Below are 20,158 nucleotides of genomic sequence, written 5' to 3' on the forward strand. Positions count from 1 at the left end.
GTTTGATCAGATGATTGTTAATTGGATATGTTCAGAATTTCATTGGAAAATGTATTAAAATTGTGCATTACCAACATTAAAAATATGGAAAATTTAGGGAAAGTGTATGACTAAATGCTGAAATAATCACTTTATTACAATGCCATCATCTACAGTGTACTGTACAGAAATATGAAATATCAGAATTGGCTATGGAGAAGAAATGTGCCTAGATGACCTTTTGTGCTGATGAGTCACAGTTGAGTAATTCCGATGCTCTTCATTTTGCTGTGCAATTATCGTGTCTATTACCTTCTGAAACATAATGGGTTAAGTTATCAGATAACAAACTATGTAATTCTACCGTGTTTAACTCATTGTCTCTAATGCCATACTGGGATCTTGACAACTCCTGGTAAGGCAGATTTTTTTAAAAGTTTTTGGGTGAGTCAAGTTACTATTGGCACGATTATGTGTCATTTAGAAAGTATTGTAATTACTAAATTGAAACAAATGCAAAATAGTTTATATAAAACTTCTGTTTTCCTCTTTCTTGTTCCCATTTTGTTTGCATATTTTATGTCCTTCAAGTGTGTACTATGTATCTGAAGCTGTTTTCAGTTTAGGAATGCTGTAGGATTGGGTAGGAATTGGAGATGGAAAGTGGATAGATCTGAAGAGAGGCAAGATGACTGGAAAATATCCTAAAAGGAATAAAAGAAGAAAGGATATATATTGAAAAGATGATACCCAGATACTCAAATCAACCTCACTACCACTTCCCTTTTTCATGTTCTATAACTTTTCACGCTGGCATCTGGTGCTGGTTGAGCAGAAGGTTTTTCTGACTAAATATTGCAAAGACTGTAACCATTATTTGGTTCCTAATAACAATCTCTGATTCCTAAAGAGTGATTTCATATCTACTCCCAGGTAATTCTCTGAAATGTAACCAGGCATTGGTGTCACATCTGTGACACCGTTAAGGTTGCCAGTTCTGTTCCCATGTTCCTGCACTTGCCCCTAGCCGTGACTTTGAACTTGATCATTTTCCTCATTGGCCATGTTCTGTACTCCGTAAATTTGAGATCATAAAAAACTCTGCTGCCCTTGTCCCCTAATCCATAACCCTGTTAACTCATCACTTGAGTGTAGTATCAGTAGTGCACTCTCATACGTTGGGTATGATGTTCTCCTATTGGTGTGTCCTCAGATGGCTGTAAAGGCCGACCTGCGATCCACATATTCAGATGAAGTGTGGGCAAAGGTACGTGGTAACTGTGGTTGGTGATTAGGCCTTTTGGTTGATCGGTCTCTCTTCCGCTTGTTCTCTGCAGCACTGCGGAGGTCGTTCTCGTGTGGCGCAGCTTCCACTTTTCTCCGTTCTTTGCTCATGTGAAGTACCTGTGCTTCTTTGTTGGTGCTTGCTTGATCATTCCTATACTTAATTGCTCCAAGACTAGGTAACTTTGCCTTCACCTGTCAAGGCTCTGAGTTCTGGCATCATTTCTCCTATCCACCTCAGCTCCCTTTTGTCCTTTTATGAGGTTGGTCAAAAGAACTTTGTTCCTTCTTTCCTGCTATCTTCAATGGCCCAGCGTCAGAGTCTGCTTGGTAGTGCCACTTGATGAACAAATCTGTTTAAAATCTTGGTGTGTGGAACTGATAAGTACTGTATTTCTGCCCCATTGTGTTTACGGATACGAATGAGAAACAAGAGGTGTCTAGGGATAGACTTTTTTTAAGACACCAGAGATAAAGGGGCAGGAGTGAGTAGAGAAATGTTTGCAGGTGATTCTTAGTCAATGATCAGATAAGAATGACACCGTTCTTTTGCCGGACAAATGGCAAGAAAATAGTCGTTCCCGCCCGAAGAAGCAAAGTGTTTGATTCTAATGTCAGTTTGATGAATGCTGCTGGAAGAAAAATGAATGTTGGATTTGACTCTAGACCATGGACCAATATGAATATCTTTCAAATTTCTTCTTTCAACTTTGATTATCATCAAAAAAATTAAAATGTACTTTTGTGTATGCCACCAACATTACCAAGTTTAAAAAATATTACTGAGGACAATGAACCCATGAAAACTACCTCAGTAGTTTGTCTCTCTTTTTTTGCACTATTTAATTAATTTTTATATATACTTATTGTAATTTACTGTTTCTATTGCTATGTATTGTACTGCTGCCACGTAACAACAAATTTCACAGTATATGCCGGTGATAATAAACCTAATTCTGACTCTGTAGTATCTCACTACCTTCCCATTATTGAGCCTGAACTTTAAGCCAGAAGTTCAATTTGGAGATACGCCAGCATGTAATGCTGTGAATTTGAATAGAATTAATTATTCTTCTGTTGCTCAATGATTTTCTTAGCAGTGGATTGAAGGAAGTTGGGCGAAAGAGACACGTCAGCCTAAGAATTTGAGGGCTTTTCCCATTCCTCCTGGCAGCTTATGGTGCAGAAAATGTCAAGAGAAAAGCTGGGAAGGCCAAAACCGTTATTTTATAACTGTTGACTCAGTTATAAAATAAAATACTTATAAATTTGATTTATCATCCTCTCTTATCTTTAAGAGGTAGGTAAGAAATTTTGTTTCATCCAGGAGTTTAAACAAGTGCAGTTCGAAAGAACACATGTATCTGATGAGTAAACGTATTGAATGAATGTATCTGATTTACTCTCATTTTGAGGATAAATTAATGTCGTGTTTATTTTGCAGATGATGAAGATCTAGTTAGTTATAAGCAATGTGGGCTTTGAAAGTAGGCCAAAGTGAATAGAGTCATTTCTATATTCCAGTTTACCTTGTGTTATCTACTTCAGCAACATGGTGCTTTGTTAATTGAAATTATAGAAACATAGAAAACCTACAGCCCAATACAGGCCCTTTGGCCCACAAAGCTGTGCCAAACATGTCCCTACCTTAGAACTACCTAGGCTTTACCCATAGCCCTCTATTTTTCTAAGCTCCATGTAGCCATCCAGGAGTCTCTTAAAAGACCCTATCGTTTCCACCCCCACCACCGCCGCCGGCAGCCCATTCCACGCATTCACCACTCTCTGCGTAAAAAAAACTTACCCCTAACATCTCCTCTGTACGTACTTCCAAGACTATGTCAACAAATTATAGAAGTTATGCCATTTAATTGCATTAAAATTTCAAGATTTGTAACTTGACTTTTTCAGTTAGGATTCAATAATACTGGGTTTGTGCTTTTTAAAGTAGCTTGTGATGGTATATGACTTCCTAAATTTAGGTTTCCTTTATAGTTCAAAGCTTTTCATCTCTGCTTTTTACTAATCAGCACAGTAGTATTCACTAACCCTTCCTGTTTGCCACTAAACTCGTTTTGTGCAGTGTACACTATTTGAGTTGAGGGGCAAGTTTTTCACGGAGGTTTACGGTAAATAGAACAAGTTACCGGAGGTAGTGGCAGAGGCAGGTACAATTACAGCATTTTAGATGATATTTGGACAGGTTCGTGGATAGGAAAAGTTTAGAGGACTGTGGGTCAAATGCAGGCAAGGTGAACTCACTCAGGAAGGTAAATTGGTTGGCATGAATGAGTTGGGCCAAGTTCATGTTTCCATGCTTCACAACTCTGGCAACGCAGGCAAAGATTAAAGCAGGGTTCCTTGTACCTCCTTTTAGCCAGTGACCAAAGTGGAAAGCATATGTGGTTTGGACTGGAAGGGAATTGGACACAGCTGTGATGCAGCCATAGATGAACAGCTTGGGAATGCTTTTTTTTTCATGGAAAACTGACCATCTGACTTAAAAAGGCTGGAAGCGTAAGAGGAAAAGTCAGAGTAATCACCTTCAGGAGAAAAACAATTAAAAAAAAACAGATAGGATATCTGAAGGAAAACCCTGTCTAGTGTAGCTTAAAGTTACTGCAAAAATCAGAACAGAATTGTTACTAAATTGCTCTTTTCAGTCCATCTATCTATCATGCTGTCTGCATGAGAGGCCTGGTAACACAGCACATTTGTATTTCAACGTATTCTTATCACTGAGTGATTGGATAAAGGTCTGCACATTCAGTTTCCCACAGGATGAGCTTTAGATTATAGTTATAAGTTCGGGTAGCCACAGAACATTAGACACTGTTTAAATTGTCAGCTCAAATACATGTCTCTTTTTTATGTTACCCTTTAGACACCAATTCAAATATTTCCAGGATAAACGGAGCTGCATGTTTTGGGGTTAAGTCTATGTAGAACGTATGTGGAGAGGTGTGCCCACGCAATAAAATAACTTCTTGATTCTCACCCATGTCTGAATCATAATCAGGTTTAATATCACTGACACATGTTGCTAAACTGTTTTGCAGCAGCAGTACAGTGCAAGACATAATACTATCAATATATAATATTAATCAATATGTAATACTAAATAAAATACTATCAATTACAACAAGAAATACATATAAAAAAATAAATATGTAATGTAAAAAGAGAGCAAAAATAGTGAGGTAGTGTAAAGGCTGATTTATACTTATGCGTCTACGGCGTCGCTGCGAACCCTACGCAGAGCCTACGTGGATCCCTACGCTGTAGCCTGATGCGCACTTCTCCCAAAATGTAACTACGCGTCGCGGCCACGCAGACCGCAACAACTGTGATTGGTCCGCTTGGTAGCATTGCATTTCCTCCTACGCTGCAGTAGCTTCCCATTGGGCGACTGAAGGGCAGGGAAGGAACTCTGGCTGCAATGCTTCCCATAAAGCTTTACAGACCTCCAAAATTATGGAGGACACATTTCGCTTTTACGAAAAACGATGCTCGCTTCTTGTTTACCCCGAGAAAGACTACCATGACCACGAAGCTTTGCACGGGCAGGTGTGTGCACATGCGTGACGTGCGCAAATTGCAGAGTGACGCAGACGCACCAACGCACAAGTATAAATGCTCACAACGCGCATAGGTCACGGCGTCGAGTTGATGCAGAAGTATAAATCAGCCTTTAGTTCATTGTTCATTCACAAATGGTGGAGGGGAAGAAGCTGTTCCTGAAACGTTGAATGTGTTTCTGCAAGCTCCAGGTCCTCTTGCCTGATGGTAGTAATAAGAAGAGAGCATGTCCTGGATAGTGGGGTCCTTAATGATGGATTCTGCCATTCTGAGGCATTGCCATTTGAAGATATCCTCAGTGCCTAGTGAACACTAGTGAGCCTCAGTGCCTAGTGAGCACTAGTGAGCCTCAGTGCCTAGTGAACACTAGTGAGCCTCAGTGCCTAGTGAGCACTAGTGAGCCTCAGTGCTAGGGAGCCTTGTGCCCTTGATGGAGCTGGCTGGGTTTACAACTTTGCAGGATTTTCCGATCCAGATGGTGATGCAACCAGTTAGAATGCTGTTCACGGTACATCTGTAGTAATTTGCCAGGGTCTTTGATGACTTATCAATTGTCCTCAAACTCCTAATGAAATACAGCAACTGATGTGCCGCCTTTGTAACTGCATTAATATTCTGGGCCCAAGAAAGATCTTCGGAGATGTTGGCACCCAGGAACTTGAAACTGCTGACCCCTTGTACTGCTGATCCGTCAATGAGGACTGGTGTGGGTTCCCTGGACTTGCCCTTCCTAAAGTCCACAATCAATTCCTTGATCTTGCTGATGTTATTTGCAAAGTTATTGTTGTGGCATTACTCAACCAGCAGATCTAACTCATTTCTGAATGCCTCTTCATCAACATCTGAAATTCTACCAACAGTTGTGTCATCAGCGAGTTTATAGATGGCGTCTCATCTGTGTGTAGTCGCGCAGTCGTGAGTCTGGAATCTTCTGTGACATTTTCACATATTAAAGGCAGCACATGAATGAAAATGATAGATAATGTACATACTTTGTTGCTAACTAAATGGAATTAATTGTGTGGTGTTAGTATTTGCAGTATTCTATATAATTGCACAAACTGGAAGAGCATCGCATTATTCTTTTTGCTTGGATATGATTTGTTTCAGTGGCATGCCCAACTCCTCCCTAGTCTCTACCCATGAAGATTAAAAGGGGCATAAATTCGACTGGGCACCAGTGAAAGTCATGGTGCAAACGAACATGCAACATGCAAGAGAATTCCTAGAAGCGTAGTTTTCCACAAACAATTCTGTAAACAAACACGTAGACCTCGATCCTCCTTATGAGCTGACGCGGGAATAACTCCAGACCACAGCACATGAAGTTTGCCACGCAGCTAATCGGCTATAAGATCTTCTCCCCGCATCACAATTGAGTTTCAGAAATGACATCCAAATGAAAAGTGTATAAAGGCCAAGCATACCAAGGATGCACCACAATCAACTGTGCACTGACGATATCTCCTCGCATGGGTGATGAACCATTTGCAAGTAGATTACCAAGATCAGAAAGCAACTCAACCCAACCATCAACCAGCTGAGTTACGCATCTTTCGAATTATTTCTGGCAAGAAAACTTCCTTACTGCTCAAAGTGGCTGTGAGATTGTTTAGATGGGCTAGCAACAGCTTCAGGAATGAATCCAAAATACATTAAGATATACTTGGGAAAAAATGATGGAGGCAAGCTATTGATGAGATATTATCTGCCGGATAAGAATATTGAACAAGTTCATTGCAACCTGGAGAAAAAAAAACTATGGAGAACGGTTAAAAGTTAGAATGTCTAACATTAAAGTTATGTTTTGTGCTCTACTGCTTAATTTTGGTGAACTCTTAGGGAATTCATTTCCGTTATATGTGCCTGACAGAAATGGACAAAAAATAAAGCTCATTAGTTCAAATAGTTTTGATGTTCAATACAAAGACTTTCAAATAGTTCTTTGGATAAACTCCTTGTTCTATCACATGCTAATCGTAAAATTCCAAGAGAGGATTCCCTAGTTTCTATATTTTGCATATTTTTGCATTATGATGTGCTTATCTTTTTGAGAAGTGCTTTACATCGTTCCGCCATTGGAATTATTCTGTGTGGTATATCATTTGCTCATTGACTTGTAACTTGCCTGAGTTACTGTGTTTGCGAGTTTGGAAACATTGTTTTTATCATGTTGTGAGTATAAACCTAAAGCACCTCTGCACTGCTCCCAGATTGGCTGGATGTTTTCCTAAATCAGGGTACAACTGTTTTGTAATCCAAGCTGGATAATGTGCATTTATCCATGTACTGTTCAGTCCAGTGGGAAGCTCTCTTGTGCCTGCTTGACCAGGAAAGTCCAAGTTTGTGATGTTTTGTTCAAACTCGCTCAGTGAGGTCTGGCAAGATGTTGACAGATGATGTCACATGACACCATTATCCCATTTGTGCCTTAATTTCCACAGGGATTGAGAAATTTAAAATATCACCATTAATTCGTTTCATTCCACCTTGCCGTTACACTTCGAACTCATTATTTTGTACCATTTTCTTAAGGGACCTACAGGCGTTGCATTTGGTGGTTTTGTAACAGGGAGTTTAAAATAGCCTGCTTTTGACCCAAGTGAGTTCTACGCGTTATTTTTAGTATAACGTAAAATGTTTTCACTGTAGGTATGTTCTCTAGCAGGATGTTGTATGCACAGCGAAAGCTTTGGCTGCTACACATTGTCACACCTCCACTGGAGTCACCTGGCTCTCTTGCAGCATTCTTAACTTGTAATTAAAGAATAACCAACAGTACTCCGCTCAACTCAGCATTGCATCGGGGACTAGTTTGGCAATTGAAAAATGAGTGCAGAAACTGTGCTATGGCCATTAGCCAAAATAGTTATTCAGCTTTTAACCTAGAGTGCTTTTTCTCCCACATTCTCCCTTTCCAGGTTCACGTAGGGACAAAAAGAGCTGCAAGGTAACCTTCCCCCAGGAGGAGCTGAGGAAGCGTTTGACAGCCCAGCAGTACTATGTGACTCAGGAAAAGGGGACAGAGAGGTGCGATCACTCAGTGTCTGGCGACTAACGGGACCTGAAGGGGGCAACATGGTTTGAACACTCCCATTCCACATAAGGTTGATGATGGTGTATACCATATTATTTGGGGTGGCTGTTCAGGATAACTCCCCTGCAAATCTGGCATCTAACGCACTGTAGATTGGACTCTTTCCCAGTGTTTGTTTGCAACATGTACCTTGTGTATGCTGCAGTCAGTTTATCCAAGGAATCAGCGGGCAAACCTGGGTAATTTTTCAATGTACAGTCTCAAAAATGTACTTCTCCTGACCACATTAAGTTGAAAGATCTCTGGGACCAACACTTGCACGCCTTGAGATGCTTTCTCATAATCAACCATCATCCACTCCAGCAGTTCGTGCCATACATCTACAACTAGTGTTTCATCTGCACAACTTGGAGTGCAGCTGAATATTTTCACTGATGCATTTAACACGATTCTTTGTTCCTTTGCTTTTAACCGTGTGGCATAAGCATGAATGGGGTGTGATTCAATTTATACTGTAGAATCCTGTTTCCAAGTCTTTTCTATTTTGAGATGTCCTCCACATTGTTTTAAAGCCTCTTGTACACAAAGCAGCAAAGTAGTAGTTCTACTACTTTGGAAGTCTCTCTCTCTCTCCAGATACTAGAATAAACTAAACACTGAGGGAAATGGACCGCCGCCAATGAGCGGTTTGAAGGTGGTCATTGTGTGTTCAGAAGTTTGGCTGCCAAAAGAAGGTAGTGTAATTAAGACCTTTTTTTCTGAAGCACATGTGGAGAAAGTATTTATTGGCTCATTTGCGGTCGGAATGTCAAAAATGTTCAATAACTGCCCTCACATGTCTTCAGTCCCTGGAACCTAGCCCTCTGTGCTTTAAAAAAAAATCCTCCCCTCTTCCAAGGCTGTTTTTAGTGAATAAATTGAATCTCTCAGCTGATTCTTAGTTCGGGAGTTGACATGCCAAGGATAACTATTTTGTCAGGTTTATACAGTAGACCCTGGCACAGGCTTGCAGGCGCATCAAATCCAAATTTATTAATGATGTAACTGCTTGTTCCTGCTCTTGCTCTGCAAAAGACTCTTTACAACACCTAGGGCCCCAGTTAATAGGCCACACTTTCTTCCTGTCACAGTATATTAGTTGAACTGACTGAAAGTGAGTCTACATAGAAGATTCAGAAGTGCATTATTTAAAGTATATGTATTATTAAAGTGCACACTGTATACTTCATATACAATCCTGAGATTCATTTTCTTGTGGGCATTAACAGTAAATACAAGAAACACAATAGAATAATTCAGCACCCAACAGGACTTCCAACAGCAAATGTTCAAAAGACATAAAACTGTGTAAATTCAAAAAGAAAGTAGTAATAATAATAAGCAATAAATACTGAGAACTTGAGATGAAGAGTCCTTGACAAAGAGCCGATAGGTTGTGGGAACGTTGGCACTGGACCTTGATCTTTATCCATGAGTTCTCGGCCAAATGGTATTTTGCTGAACACCAAACTGGCAGAATGCTTTGGAGTACAAGTGCAAAGACTTTTTTTACAATGTAAGCTAGCAGGGGAGGGAGGGGGTGGAGAAAGGAACAAGGGTGAAAGAATAACAATGCAGCATTTTCTTTCAAACGTGTTTACTGTATTGTAATAAAATACAACTCCTTTTAAATTCACTTTATTCACTTAATTTTCTATTCTAGTCCTTTTACAGGCGAGTACACATTATACAAAGACAAAGGGACGTACAATTGTGTTGTTTGTGGGACTCCCCTTTTTATGTAAGTACAAAAATATATGGTGTTAATAAGCAAGTTAGTCAAAGAGTCAAACAGTACAAAACAGGCATTTCAGCACTATTAATTCATGCTCCCAAGATGCTTATCTAAGATGATCTGACTTGCCAGCCTTTGGCCTATATCCCTCTAAATCAGGAGCTCCCAATCTTTTTTATGCCATAGACCCCTACTATTAACCGAGGGTCTGTGGATCCCAGATTAGGAACCACTGCTGTAAATCTTTCCCATCTATGCACCTGTCCAAATTCCTTTTAAATGTTTTTATTGTAGCTGCCTCAACACTTCTTCTGCCATCTTGTTCCATGTATCTACCACCCTCTTTGTGGGAAAAGTTGCCTCTCGAGTTTCTATTAAATCCTACCCATGTCATTTTGATGGCCTCTAATCCTTAAAAGATTATATGTGTGGGTACATTCACTCTATCTCTGCCCTTCATAATTTTAAACACCTCTATAAGATTACTTCTTGAGGAATCCAAGTATTAAAGTTATGGCCTGCCCAACCTCTTCCTGTAACCCAGTTTCTCAAGTCCTGGCAACATCCTCGTAAATTTTTTCTGCACCCTTTCTAGCTTAATGGCATTTTTCCGAGAGCAGGGTCATGGAAACCTTGTGTGAGGTTTACACCATATGATGAAACCAACAATTATATTAAAAGGGCATGCAAGTATATTATGTCACTTTGACCCCACATCCAGGTCGATGACTGTACTTGTTATCTTGCTGAAGTGCTTGAGAGGAACTTGGGGAACAGGCCCACAAAAAGAATCTGCAAGACACAAAACTTGTAAAAAAAAACACCTCTAAAAGCTAAACTAAACCAGATGGCAGGATGCAGTATTTAGCCTAGTGAACCTCCTTCCTCTTCTCATATGCATGGAGCAGTTGAAAGAAATAATATAGACAGAGAATAATACTCTGTCCACGTCGTCACTGTTGCCATTTTGTACACCAAGGGTTCAGCAATGAGGGTTTATTTGCTACTGCAAGTCAAATTGATTTCACAAAATATAAAGTTTTTCCTTGATGAACTAATTGCTCTTGGCTTTTAGATTTTAATTGCACTGTGAATTTGCCCTCTTTGCTGACAAAATCCATTAACGAAATCATGTGCTTGTTTATGAGTAGAATATTTCTGCTTTGAATATTATGCATCACCTTTGATACATGGCTTTTTTAAAAATGTTTTTATACTACTTGTCATGAGCCAGATCTCCTTTACTATCATCACATTTGCATACATTTGAAAGTCATAGTTGGGATTATGAATGCCTATTTTTTTTGGGGGGGGGTTGGATCAGTGTGTCAAATATTCCTGGAGCTCTATGATAGTCTGAGTTGCAGTGGATACCATTTCAGTCAGTGCTTTAATATGTATGCAGTGCCCTGAATGCAGATCATGGCATTAGTGAGCTGTGAGTTTGCTTCTTTCCATACTGAAACTGGAGAAATTAGTATTCTCTTACAATTTGATTTCAGTATAACTTTCGATTTGTAGGATGGAAATTTATTCAGAGAGACAGCATGGACTGGCCCTTTGTGCCCAGCAAGCCGCATCTCCCAACAACCTACCGATTTAACCCAAGTCTAATCACAGGACAGTTTACAATGACCAATTAATCTACTAACCGGTACATATTTGGAACATGGGAGGAAACTGGTGTACCCAGAAGAAACCCGTGCACTCACGGATGGACGTACAGATGGCTTCGGAATTGAACTCCGAATTCCAAGACCCCGAGCTGTACTAGCAACATGCTAACAGCTACGCTGCTATGGCATGTCATTCCCTCTTGCAAGAAGTCATCAAGTAGACAGAGCACATTGGCTGCGTTTTCCCTATGGCATAGGGTGCTGTTAATTGCAGAGAAATTAGACTGTGGTTGTGCTTTGCCTACAATGCTATATATTAGAATTAAACGAATTCCATTCTCTTAAGTTTCCAGGTGATATTGGGTCCAATAGATCAATACATGATACCCTGGCCACAACCTTAATGCCTTTATGTATGCAGCAAGTCTCTGTACCAGCAGGGTCTGAGTTACCACAACAAACCATATTGACTGCCAGGTGACAAATGTTTTCCCCTTAATGAATCTGATGCAAAACCCACTTACAAACTTGGGCACCAGGTGTACAGGAACAACTGTACCTCCTGCATCTACCAGGACGTACCCACTGGCTTGCTAACAAAGTGGCACTGCTGCTCTGGAGGAGTCATGCATTGCTTGGTGGTGAGGTCTCAAATGGATGCAGTATAGGTTAGCAAACTGGGAGGGAGCATGTTTCCACAGATGCTGCCCGACCTGCTGAGTTCCTCCAGCGTGTTGTGAGTATAGATTAGTAAAAGTAGGGCAGTGGATGAAAATGTGTTGTTGATCAGCTGAGTTTTGTGTGAGATGAAGTTTAATCGTATAAAGTTTATAATTTGCCAACGCATAGAGCCAAGTTAACTGGTGCCCCTTAGTATGTTATAATTAGCCTAATATGCTGATTTTATTATGTCTTAGTAATTGACAGTTGGCCAAAATTTCAGAGGTAATGTGATGACTTTGCATTTGTTCAGTATGAAAATTAATAATGAAACAAGCATCATTCTAAATTCTATTGTCAACTAGTTTAAAAATAGATATTTGATACAGTATTTGTGATATGAAGGCACATATTATTATTTGAAATATTGAAAATAAACTGCCCAAATGCCTATGTTTCATTCTGACTGCCTTATGTGATCTTTAAATCAGATTTCTGGATTGACAAGTATCTATTTTGCCACCATCCTTATTCCTTCAGGAATATGAGTGTGGTTAAGTGACCTCCATAGCAAACCCCTGCTTGTGCAAATTTTAAATATCTATTATGCGAGAGACAATAGCACAGTGGTTAAATTTCTTGACTAGCAACCAGAGGTTTGGATCATTGATCCAGAGATGCAAGTTTGAATTTCCCAATGACAACTATTGAATATATGTGGAATTTTCTTTCATAAAACTAATCTTCCTTGCGGTGAGCATGAAACTTTTATTTATTTATTTAGATACAGCCAGCAAAAGGCCCTTCTCGCCCTTTGAGCCACACTGTCCAGCAATCACTGATTTAACCCTACCCTAATCACAGGACAATTTACAATGAACAATTAACCTACCAGCAAGTACATTTTTGGACTTTAGGAGGAAAGCGGAGCATCCGGAAGAAACCGACACAGACAAGGGGGAAGCATGCAAACTACTTACAGACAGGGTGGGAATTGAACCCAAGTCCCTAGCACTGTAAAGCGTTGTGCTAACCACTATGCAAGTGGTACCCTACTGGATTATCATTTAAAAAAGGAAACATCTTGTTCACTTCTGGCCTTTAGAGAAAGCAACTGTCTATATAGGACGTCACCAAAGCATAGCGGTTAACGCTACACTATTACAGCTCAGAGCATCAGAGCTCAGAGTTCAATTCCACTGCCATCTGTAAGAAGTTTGTACGTTCTCCCCATGACCCGTGCTTTCCTTTGGGTGCTCTGTTTTCCTCCAATGACGTACTGGTTGGTAGGATCATTGTAAATTGTCCTGTGATTAGGCTAATGTTGCTATGCTGGAAAGGCCTGTTCCACGCTGTATTCCCAAGTATAACATATAATTATAAATATCTTTTCCTAGTGTGGCTTGAAAATCTTAGAGTGTTGGAATAGTCAGGCTTTGGGTCAACAGGCTTAGGTAAGAACAGGCAAAGGTTCTAAGTAAACTTCTGGTAATTTTTTTTGTTAGTACATAGCTAGAGTGCTAAGAAGGTGTCCAGAGTTAGTGGTATGTTCCTTATGTGAGATGTGGGAACTTTGAGACACCTCCAGTCTCCCTGCATAAAGTACACCAAGCTGCAGTTTCTTAGAGACCATGTTAAGGAACTAGAGCTGCAGCTGGATGACCTCAGCTCATACAGAAAAATGAGGAGGTGATAGATGGGAGGTAGACACTCCTAAGTTGCAGCAGGCAGGTATTTGGGTGACTGTAAGGAAGGAGAATGGGGATGAGCAGTCAATGCCCTTGTGGCCGTTTCCCTCAGTAGTAAGTGGGGGGGAGGAGTGCAAAATGACCTACCAGGGCATCGTTTAGTTGTGGCTGAAAGAAGATTACAGTTTGAGCTTAACATGCACGGATACACATTGTGGGAAAGGATAGGCAGAGGGGGTGTGGTAGCTCCATTGGTTAAAAAAAAATGAAATCAAATCCATTTTGTGGACAATATGAAGATAGGTGGAGGGGCATTTAGTGTGAGGGACTTGGACAGCTTGGGGAAATGGGCAAAGGAGAAGCAGATGAAAAATAGTACAGGGAAGTGAGTGACCATGCACTTTGTAGAAGGAATAAAGGCATGGTCTATTTTCTAAATGGGGAGAAAATTCAAAATCAGAGGCGCAAAGCGACTTGGGAGTCCACGTACAGGATTCCCTGCAAGTTAACTTGCAGATTGAGTTAGTGTTTAGGAAGGCCAATGCAATTTTAGCTTTCATTTTGAGAGGACTGGAATAGAAAAGCAAGAATGTAATACTGAGGCTTTATAAGGCATCAGTCAAACCGTACTTGGAGTATTATGAGCAGTTTTGGGGCCCTTTATCTATGAAAAGATGTGTTGGCATTGAAGAAGGTCCATAGGAGGTTTGCGGGAATGATCCCAGGAATGAAAGTTAATAAATATAAGAAGAGATTGATGGCTCTGGGATACTCACTGGAGTTTAGAAGAATTTTTTTTGTGGGGGGGGGGAATCTCATTGAAACTTATAGAATATTGAAAGGCTTAGGTAGAGTGGATGTGGAGGGGATGTTTGTGAGGGAGTCTAGGACCAGAGGGCATAGCCTCAGAAGAGAGGGACATCCATTTTGAACAGAGATGGGGAAAAATTTCTTTAGCTAGAGGGTGGTAAATCTGTGGATTTCATTGCCACAGATGGCTGTGCAGGTCAAGTATTAGGTGTATTTCAAAGTTCAAAGTAAATTTTATTATCAAAGTATATATGCTATATGTCACCATATACAACCCTGATTCATTTTCCTGCAGGCTTACTCAGCAAATCTATAGAATAGTAACTATAACAGGATCAATGAAAGATAATTTAGAGTGCAGAAGACAACAAACCATGTAAGCACAAATATAAATAAATAATAATAAATAGCGAGAACATGAGATAACAAGATAAAGCATTCTTAAAGTGAGATCATTAGTTGTGGGAACATTTCAATGGATGGGCAAATGAGTGTAGATATCTCCTTTTGTTCAAGAGCCTGATGATTGTGGGGTAGGTGGAGGTTGATAGGTTCTTGAATAAACAAGGCGTCAAAAGTTATGGGGAGAAGGCAGGAGAATTGGGTTGAGTGGGATATTAAATCAGCCATTTTTGAATAGTAGAGCAGATTTGATAGGCCGAAAAGCTTAATTCTGTTCCTTTGTCTTATGGCCTTGTATTTCCTGCATCGTTATATCCGTGTTGTCAAACCTTAACTGCCTTTATTCAGGGATAATTGTAGGTGGACAATAAGTGGCAATCTCCCCAGAGCTTCTCATCCTGAGAAAATATTTATCAATCATAAACATATTTATCAACAAAGAGCTAAAAGAATCTAACACATCTGAATTTAGCCACCACTAGCTTCCAAAACTATCCTATTAACTACCAGATTAGCCTTGGTGACCATTTTCTGTGATTCCAAGTGGTAATAAACAAAATGTGGGATTGTATTGGTTCTAAGAATGAAATATTGTGCTTTCTAAGCTTTGTGCATTGTGACGTTAGGATAAATTATCCCAATGTATTAGAATATATTAGGCATATATTATTGTTTATATGGTTGGGAACCACACCAAATTCATTAGGAGAGCACATGTGTCATGCCCGCATTTTCAGTATGTTTCAAGCTCATTAGCCAGCTATCTGTTATTCTTTCCATTACAAACCTATTTACCCACTTATAACTATCTGAGAACAAGTCAAAACAAACTCCAATCACTTTATCTCAAATCTTGTCACTTAGGATAAGACAAGCCTCTAAATATAGTAAATGGGAGGAAATGAGATAGGAAAGCCTGCACACAGACAAAAAAACACTTGCCATTATTGATTAAGATTTCTTACACAATTGCAAATCTGTCTCAGTAGAAATAGTTGTCAAAGAATGTTGAGGACCTCATTAAGAACTAAGAGCTGGGGAATTACAGAAATGCTTAATGAGGACTTAACCTCAGTTTAATTTGCAGAAGAAGATGAAAGAGATACCAAGAGTACTTGTGGTGATGCCGTTATCAGAATGCACGTTCAAAAGAAAACGGTATTCAGGTGTAAATGAAGTAAAAGTAAAATTAGTCATCAAGTTCAGAAAGACTAAATCCTAAAGTGCAATAAGATTGGGAGCAGATCACAAGAAAAATGTCATATCAAGCACCGAGGAAGATGATATCAAAGGGTTTGTAGGAGTATGCTTTGAAGGTTGCCGTAGAGTAGATTAAGTAAGACTAACAAACCACATGGGCTGATGGATTGCTTGTAATGGTGTGCCCAGATATCTATGCTGGAGTCCACATTTGCTTTTGGTTCAGAAAATTCCTATTTATCAACAACAATGCTTGTACGATTATGAGCATAGACTGTGAGTGGAGGAAATAGGTTGGTGATAAAGCTTAGTAGCGAGTTTGGCAGTTGGTGCTAGGAAACTAACAGTCGGTGAAAAGTCCAATGAAAGGTCTTGTGACCATGTATAGCAATGATGTGTTATTGCTGTGTCTTGATATTTGGTCTTTAATTACCCTTATCATTCAGATTAACCTTGAAGTTTGTTGATACATCTAGAAATCAAAAATTGTCATTGCCCATGAACGGAGTATTTTTAGACATCTTTCTGGTTGTCTTGGTGCCCACTAGGAAATTTCTCTCTCGTATATTCACCCTTCAGTGTTAAACCACCTCCAAAAAGTGCAGCTGTATTGTACCTCAAAATATCGTCTGCAGTGACGTTTCGCAGCCAAGCTCAGCTGAGAAAGCATAGTTATTATTTACTCAGAGAAACGACAAAAATTTTCCCAACTCTGTTTTCCCCTTCAAAGAGTGTTATTTAAAGAGCTAGAACTCTAAACTGCTTCTTTCGTCCATACTGTGATAGGTGATCTCACAACCTCATGCGTGTGCCTTAGCCGCTTTGCCCAAAGAGGTCAAGGTCCAGGTCACAAAGCTTCCTACACTTGGATTATTCCAGCCTGCTTCTGCTGATCCTTCCCACCTTGTAGATTGCTGTTCACTTACTGGATCAGTGAGATTACCCAAACTCGAGGGGAGGAAATTTTATCTGTATTGCCTTTATCCCTCAGGAACAGGGATAGACATTTGTCTGCATTGGCATGCTTCCCCAAATCAATTGAAAGATTGCATGCATGCCTGAACAGAGACATCTCTGCTAACCTCTCACCAAGAGTGCCTGGTTATAGCTGCCCATGGCCCCATTATAAAAAGTGCACATCTTCTGCAGGCACACTTCTTCACCAGACCAAAATTTTCAGGTCACCACAAAACACTTCACTGGGCTCTCAACCAGCTAAAAGATGGTGAGAGATCCTTTTACTTTGAGATGAAAGGTCCTAGGATTGCACGAGGCAAGAGTCCTGAAGGTTTTCATGTTCGGTTCAAGGCCCCACTTCAGTAAAATGCAGAAGCACGTGAGGCCAAGATGTTGACGCCCATGATTGCACACTTCGCTTCGGGTACCATAAAGATTGGTGATGGAAGTACAGTGAAAGCAGGGGTAGATGTGAGGTCAGAAGGTGGCTGGTGTGTCTGAGCCATGAGTGCAAGTGGTATCTGGTTATGTGGGCCTTGGGCAAAGGTAGCAAGAATAGGCAATTGAGATCTGATATTGGTAGTCTCAAGGAGAGAGTGTGCTCTCCCGGGCTGGCCTCGCATGGTTGGGCTACAAGACCTTTTTAAATGGCTCTAACACCTAAAAAAACATACTTGTAACTATCTGTAGATACTCCTAAACAAAGCCCAGCATCAAGGCAGGGTTAAATGTGAAGCGGTAATGTCAACAGAAGAAGCAGAAAGTTAATGACGAACTACTTGCTCCAACATGAGAAAATAGTTGGTGACATCCTTCAAATTTGCAAACCTATGGTCCTCAAAACAGAAGCAAAGGAAAACTTGACAAAAATGTACAAAAAGACACAAGAAAATATGTTCATCAAAGTTGCTGGTGAACGCAGCAGGCCAGGCAGCATCTCTAGCATTCAGTACATTCAGCCAGAGACTCATTCCTCCGAGATGCAGCACAGAGTGTCATAGGAAGTCATTCCTGCCTGTGGCCATCAAACTTTACAACTCCTCCCTTGGAGGGTCAGACACCCTGAGCCGATAGGCTGGTCCTGGACTTATTTCATAATTTACTGGCATAATTTACATATTACTATTTAACTATTTATGGTTCTATTACTATTTATTATTTATGGTGCAACTGTAACGAAAACCAATTTCCCCCGGGATCAATAAAATATGACTATGACTAGGAAGAGGTACAGTCGACGTTTCGGGCCAAAACCCTTCGTCAAGACTAACTGAAGAAAGAACTAGTAAGAGATCTCTTACTAGTTCTTCCTTCAGTTAGTCCTGACGAAGGGTCTCGGCCCAAAACGTCGATTGTACCTTTTCCTAGAGCTGCTGCCTGGCCTGCTGCGTTCGCCAGCAACTTTGATGTGTGTTGCTTGAATTTCCTGCATCTGCAGAATTCCTCGTGTTTGAGAAGATATGTTCAATTTGGTTTAAGAAGATAAGTTGATGGTTTTGCTATAGTCCATGATTCCTTGGATTATACTAAAACGAATAACCCAAAACACAGTTTAGCAAGGCAGGATCCACTGGAGTTTCCGAATTTGGTGCACTGTTTCCAGGAAGCAGCAAAAGGAGCAGAATGGAATAAAAAAAATTTGCAGAACAGCTTGAGTTAGCATTGGGGTTGGCAATAAGAAGTGAAATGGCAGTTGCTGTAACCTGGGGGGAAAAAATGTGAAGATTCCCTGAAATGCTATGTTAACCATGGGTCACCACCTCTGATTATTTGACCTCCTGATCAAATAAATACTATAAAGAGTGGAGGAAATAGATGATTCAATTTCCCAGGCATTGCTGAAAAAGGTGGGTGCGTGCCTGATTGAAATTCACAGTTTTGCATTCTCCATTTAGTTTTGGAAATAAGCTTTTTTTGTTTGTTTTTGTGAACTTCCCACAACCCAGAAGTGTAGTGCAGAAGAAAGCCAGTGCTATGTATTCAACTTTCTAGCCATTACTACGTCTGAAAGCTTGGTCAGTAACTTACGATTCTTGTAAGTATCTAAAGGGACCTGTAATTGGTATGGCTTGGGAAAGGAATTTCAGAATTTGGTACTCTTGCCATATTGGATTAAAACAAAGTAATATTTTACATAAAAGTATTATGGAAGGAACTAAACAATTTTTTTAAAAAACTGGTTTACTGACCTTTTAGGTTAATTTAATATCCATTTCCGAAATGTGATTTAGTAAATTAGAAAACGTTTTGTTCAGATTCAAATTATGCATGTCTATTTTGAGGTTTCCCTGAAAACCTGGCATTATTTCAGCATATGTTGTCTTCAAACATGTTAATGTACTGTACCGAAATGCTTGGTTTGAGCTGTAGTTACACAGTCGTATTAACTTTATGCACCCTGAAACTATGAAATATTTGTTCCGAGTCCTTTGGCAATACATCACTTAATGTTAAAAAAGCAATTTTATTACATTGTAAATGGAGATGCAATAAAATGCTGGTAAAGTTAGACTTTTGGAAATTAATCCTGTTATTTTTGCTCTGTCCGAATAAAATTAGTTGGCTGAAGCTCAATATTGATATGAAATACTATTATAACCTTTAAATGCACTCTAGTTTTATCTGTCACTGAGGGGAAAAGAGGTTAAAGCCTCATTCTCAGGTAGTTTAATACATTTTATTGAAAGGCCTTTATGCATGTAACATCCTCTAACTCGGCTCCTGCTGAGCAATTCTTGTATCTTGCTGTGGCAGCTGTGGACAGATATACAACTGAGCATTAATGTGTAATATAAATCTGACCAGAGCATGCTCACTAATTGGTTCGAGAGTCTCATACAGACAATGCTGTCTTGTAACAGCTTGCATAGATAGGCCTAGACTGAGGGTTAATTCTGCTTGACAGCACATCAGCAGCATCTTGAGTGTAATTACCCAACAGCAGTTTTCCCACAGCTGAATGGAGAGCTTCAAAGGCTCCTGAATTTACAGCTAGTATTAACTTATATCTGAAACATGATGTTCCCACAAGGGCAGAATTTTTTCCCTTTTAAAATGTATAAATTGCCTAGTCAGTTAACCATGCAACAACTAGTGGGGGTGGGGGGGGGGGAATGACATCTGGTTTTGAGATACTGAGTTCCAAGATACAAAAATTCTTAACATACTCAGC

General features: G+C 39.9%; 1 protein-coding gene across 2 annotated transcripts in view; it reads left to right on the forward strand.

Annotated features, from left to right (window-relative positions):
• msrb3 (methionine sulfoxide reductase B3) overlaps nt 1-20,158 on the forward strand; it is a 119,569-nt gene that overhangs the window by 31,075 nt on the left and 68,336 nt on the right. For both annotated transcript variants that reach the window (XM_063059611.1, XM_063059612.1), the window contains 2 exons: nt 7,764-7,872; nt 9,582-9,659. In XM_063059611.1, coding sequence (XP_062915681.1) covers nt 7,764-7,872; nt 9,582-9,659 — 187 coding nt within the window. The remainder of the gene's footprint in view (nt 1-7,763; nt 7,873-9,581; nt 9,660-20,158) is intronic.

Source organism: Mobula hypostoma, chromosome 9, assembly GCF_963921235.1.
Source record: "Mobula hypostoma chromosome 9, sMobHyp1.1, whole genome shotgun sequence".
Lineage (NCBI taxonomy): Eukaryota > Metazoa > Chordata > Chondrichthyes > Myliobatiformes > Myliobatidae > Mobula > Mobula hypostoma.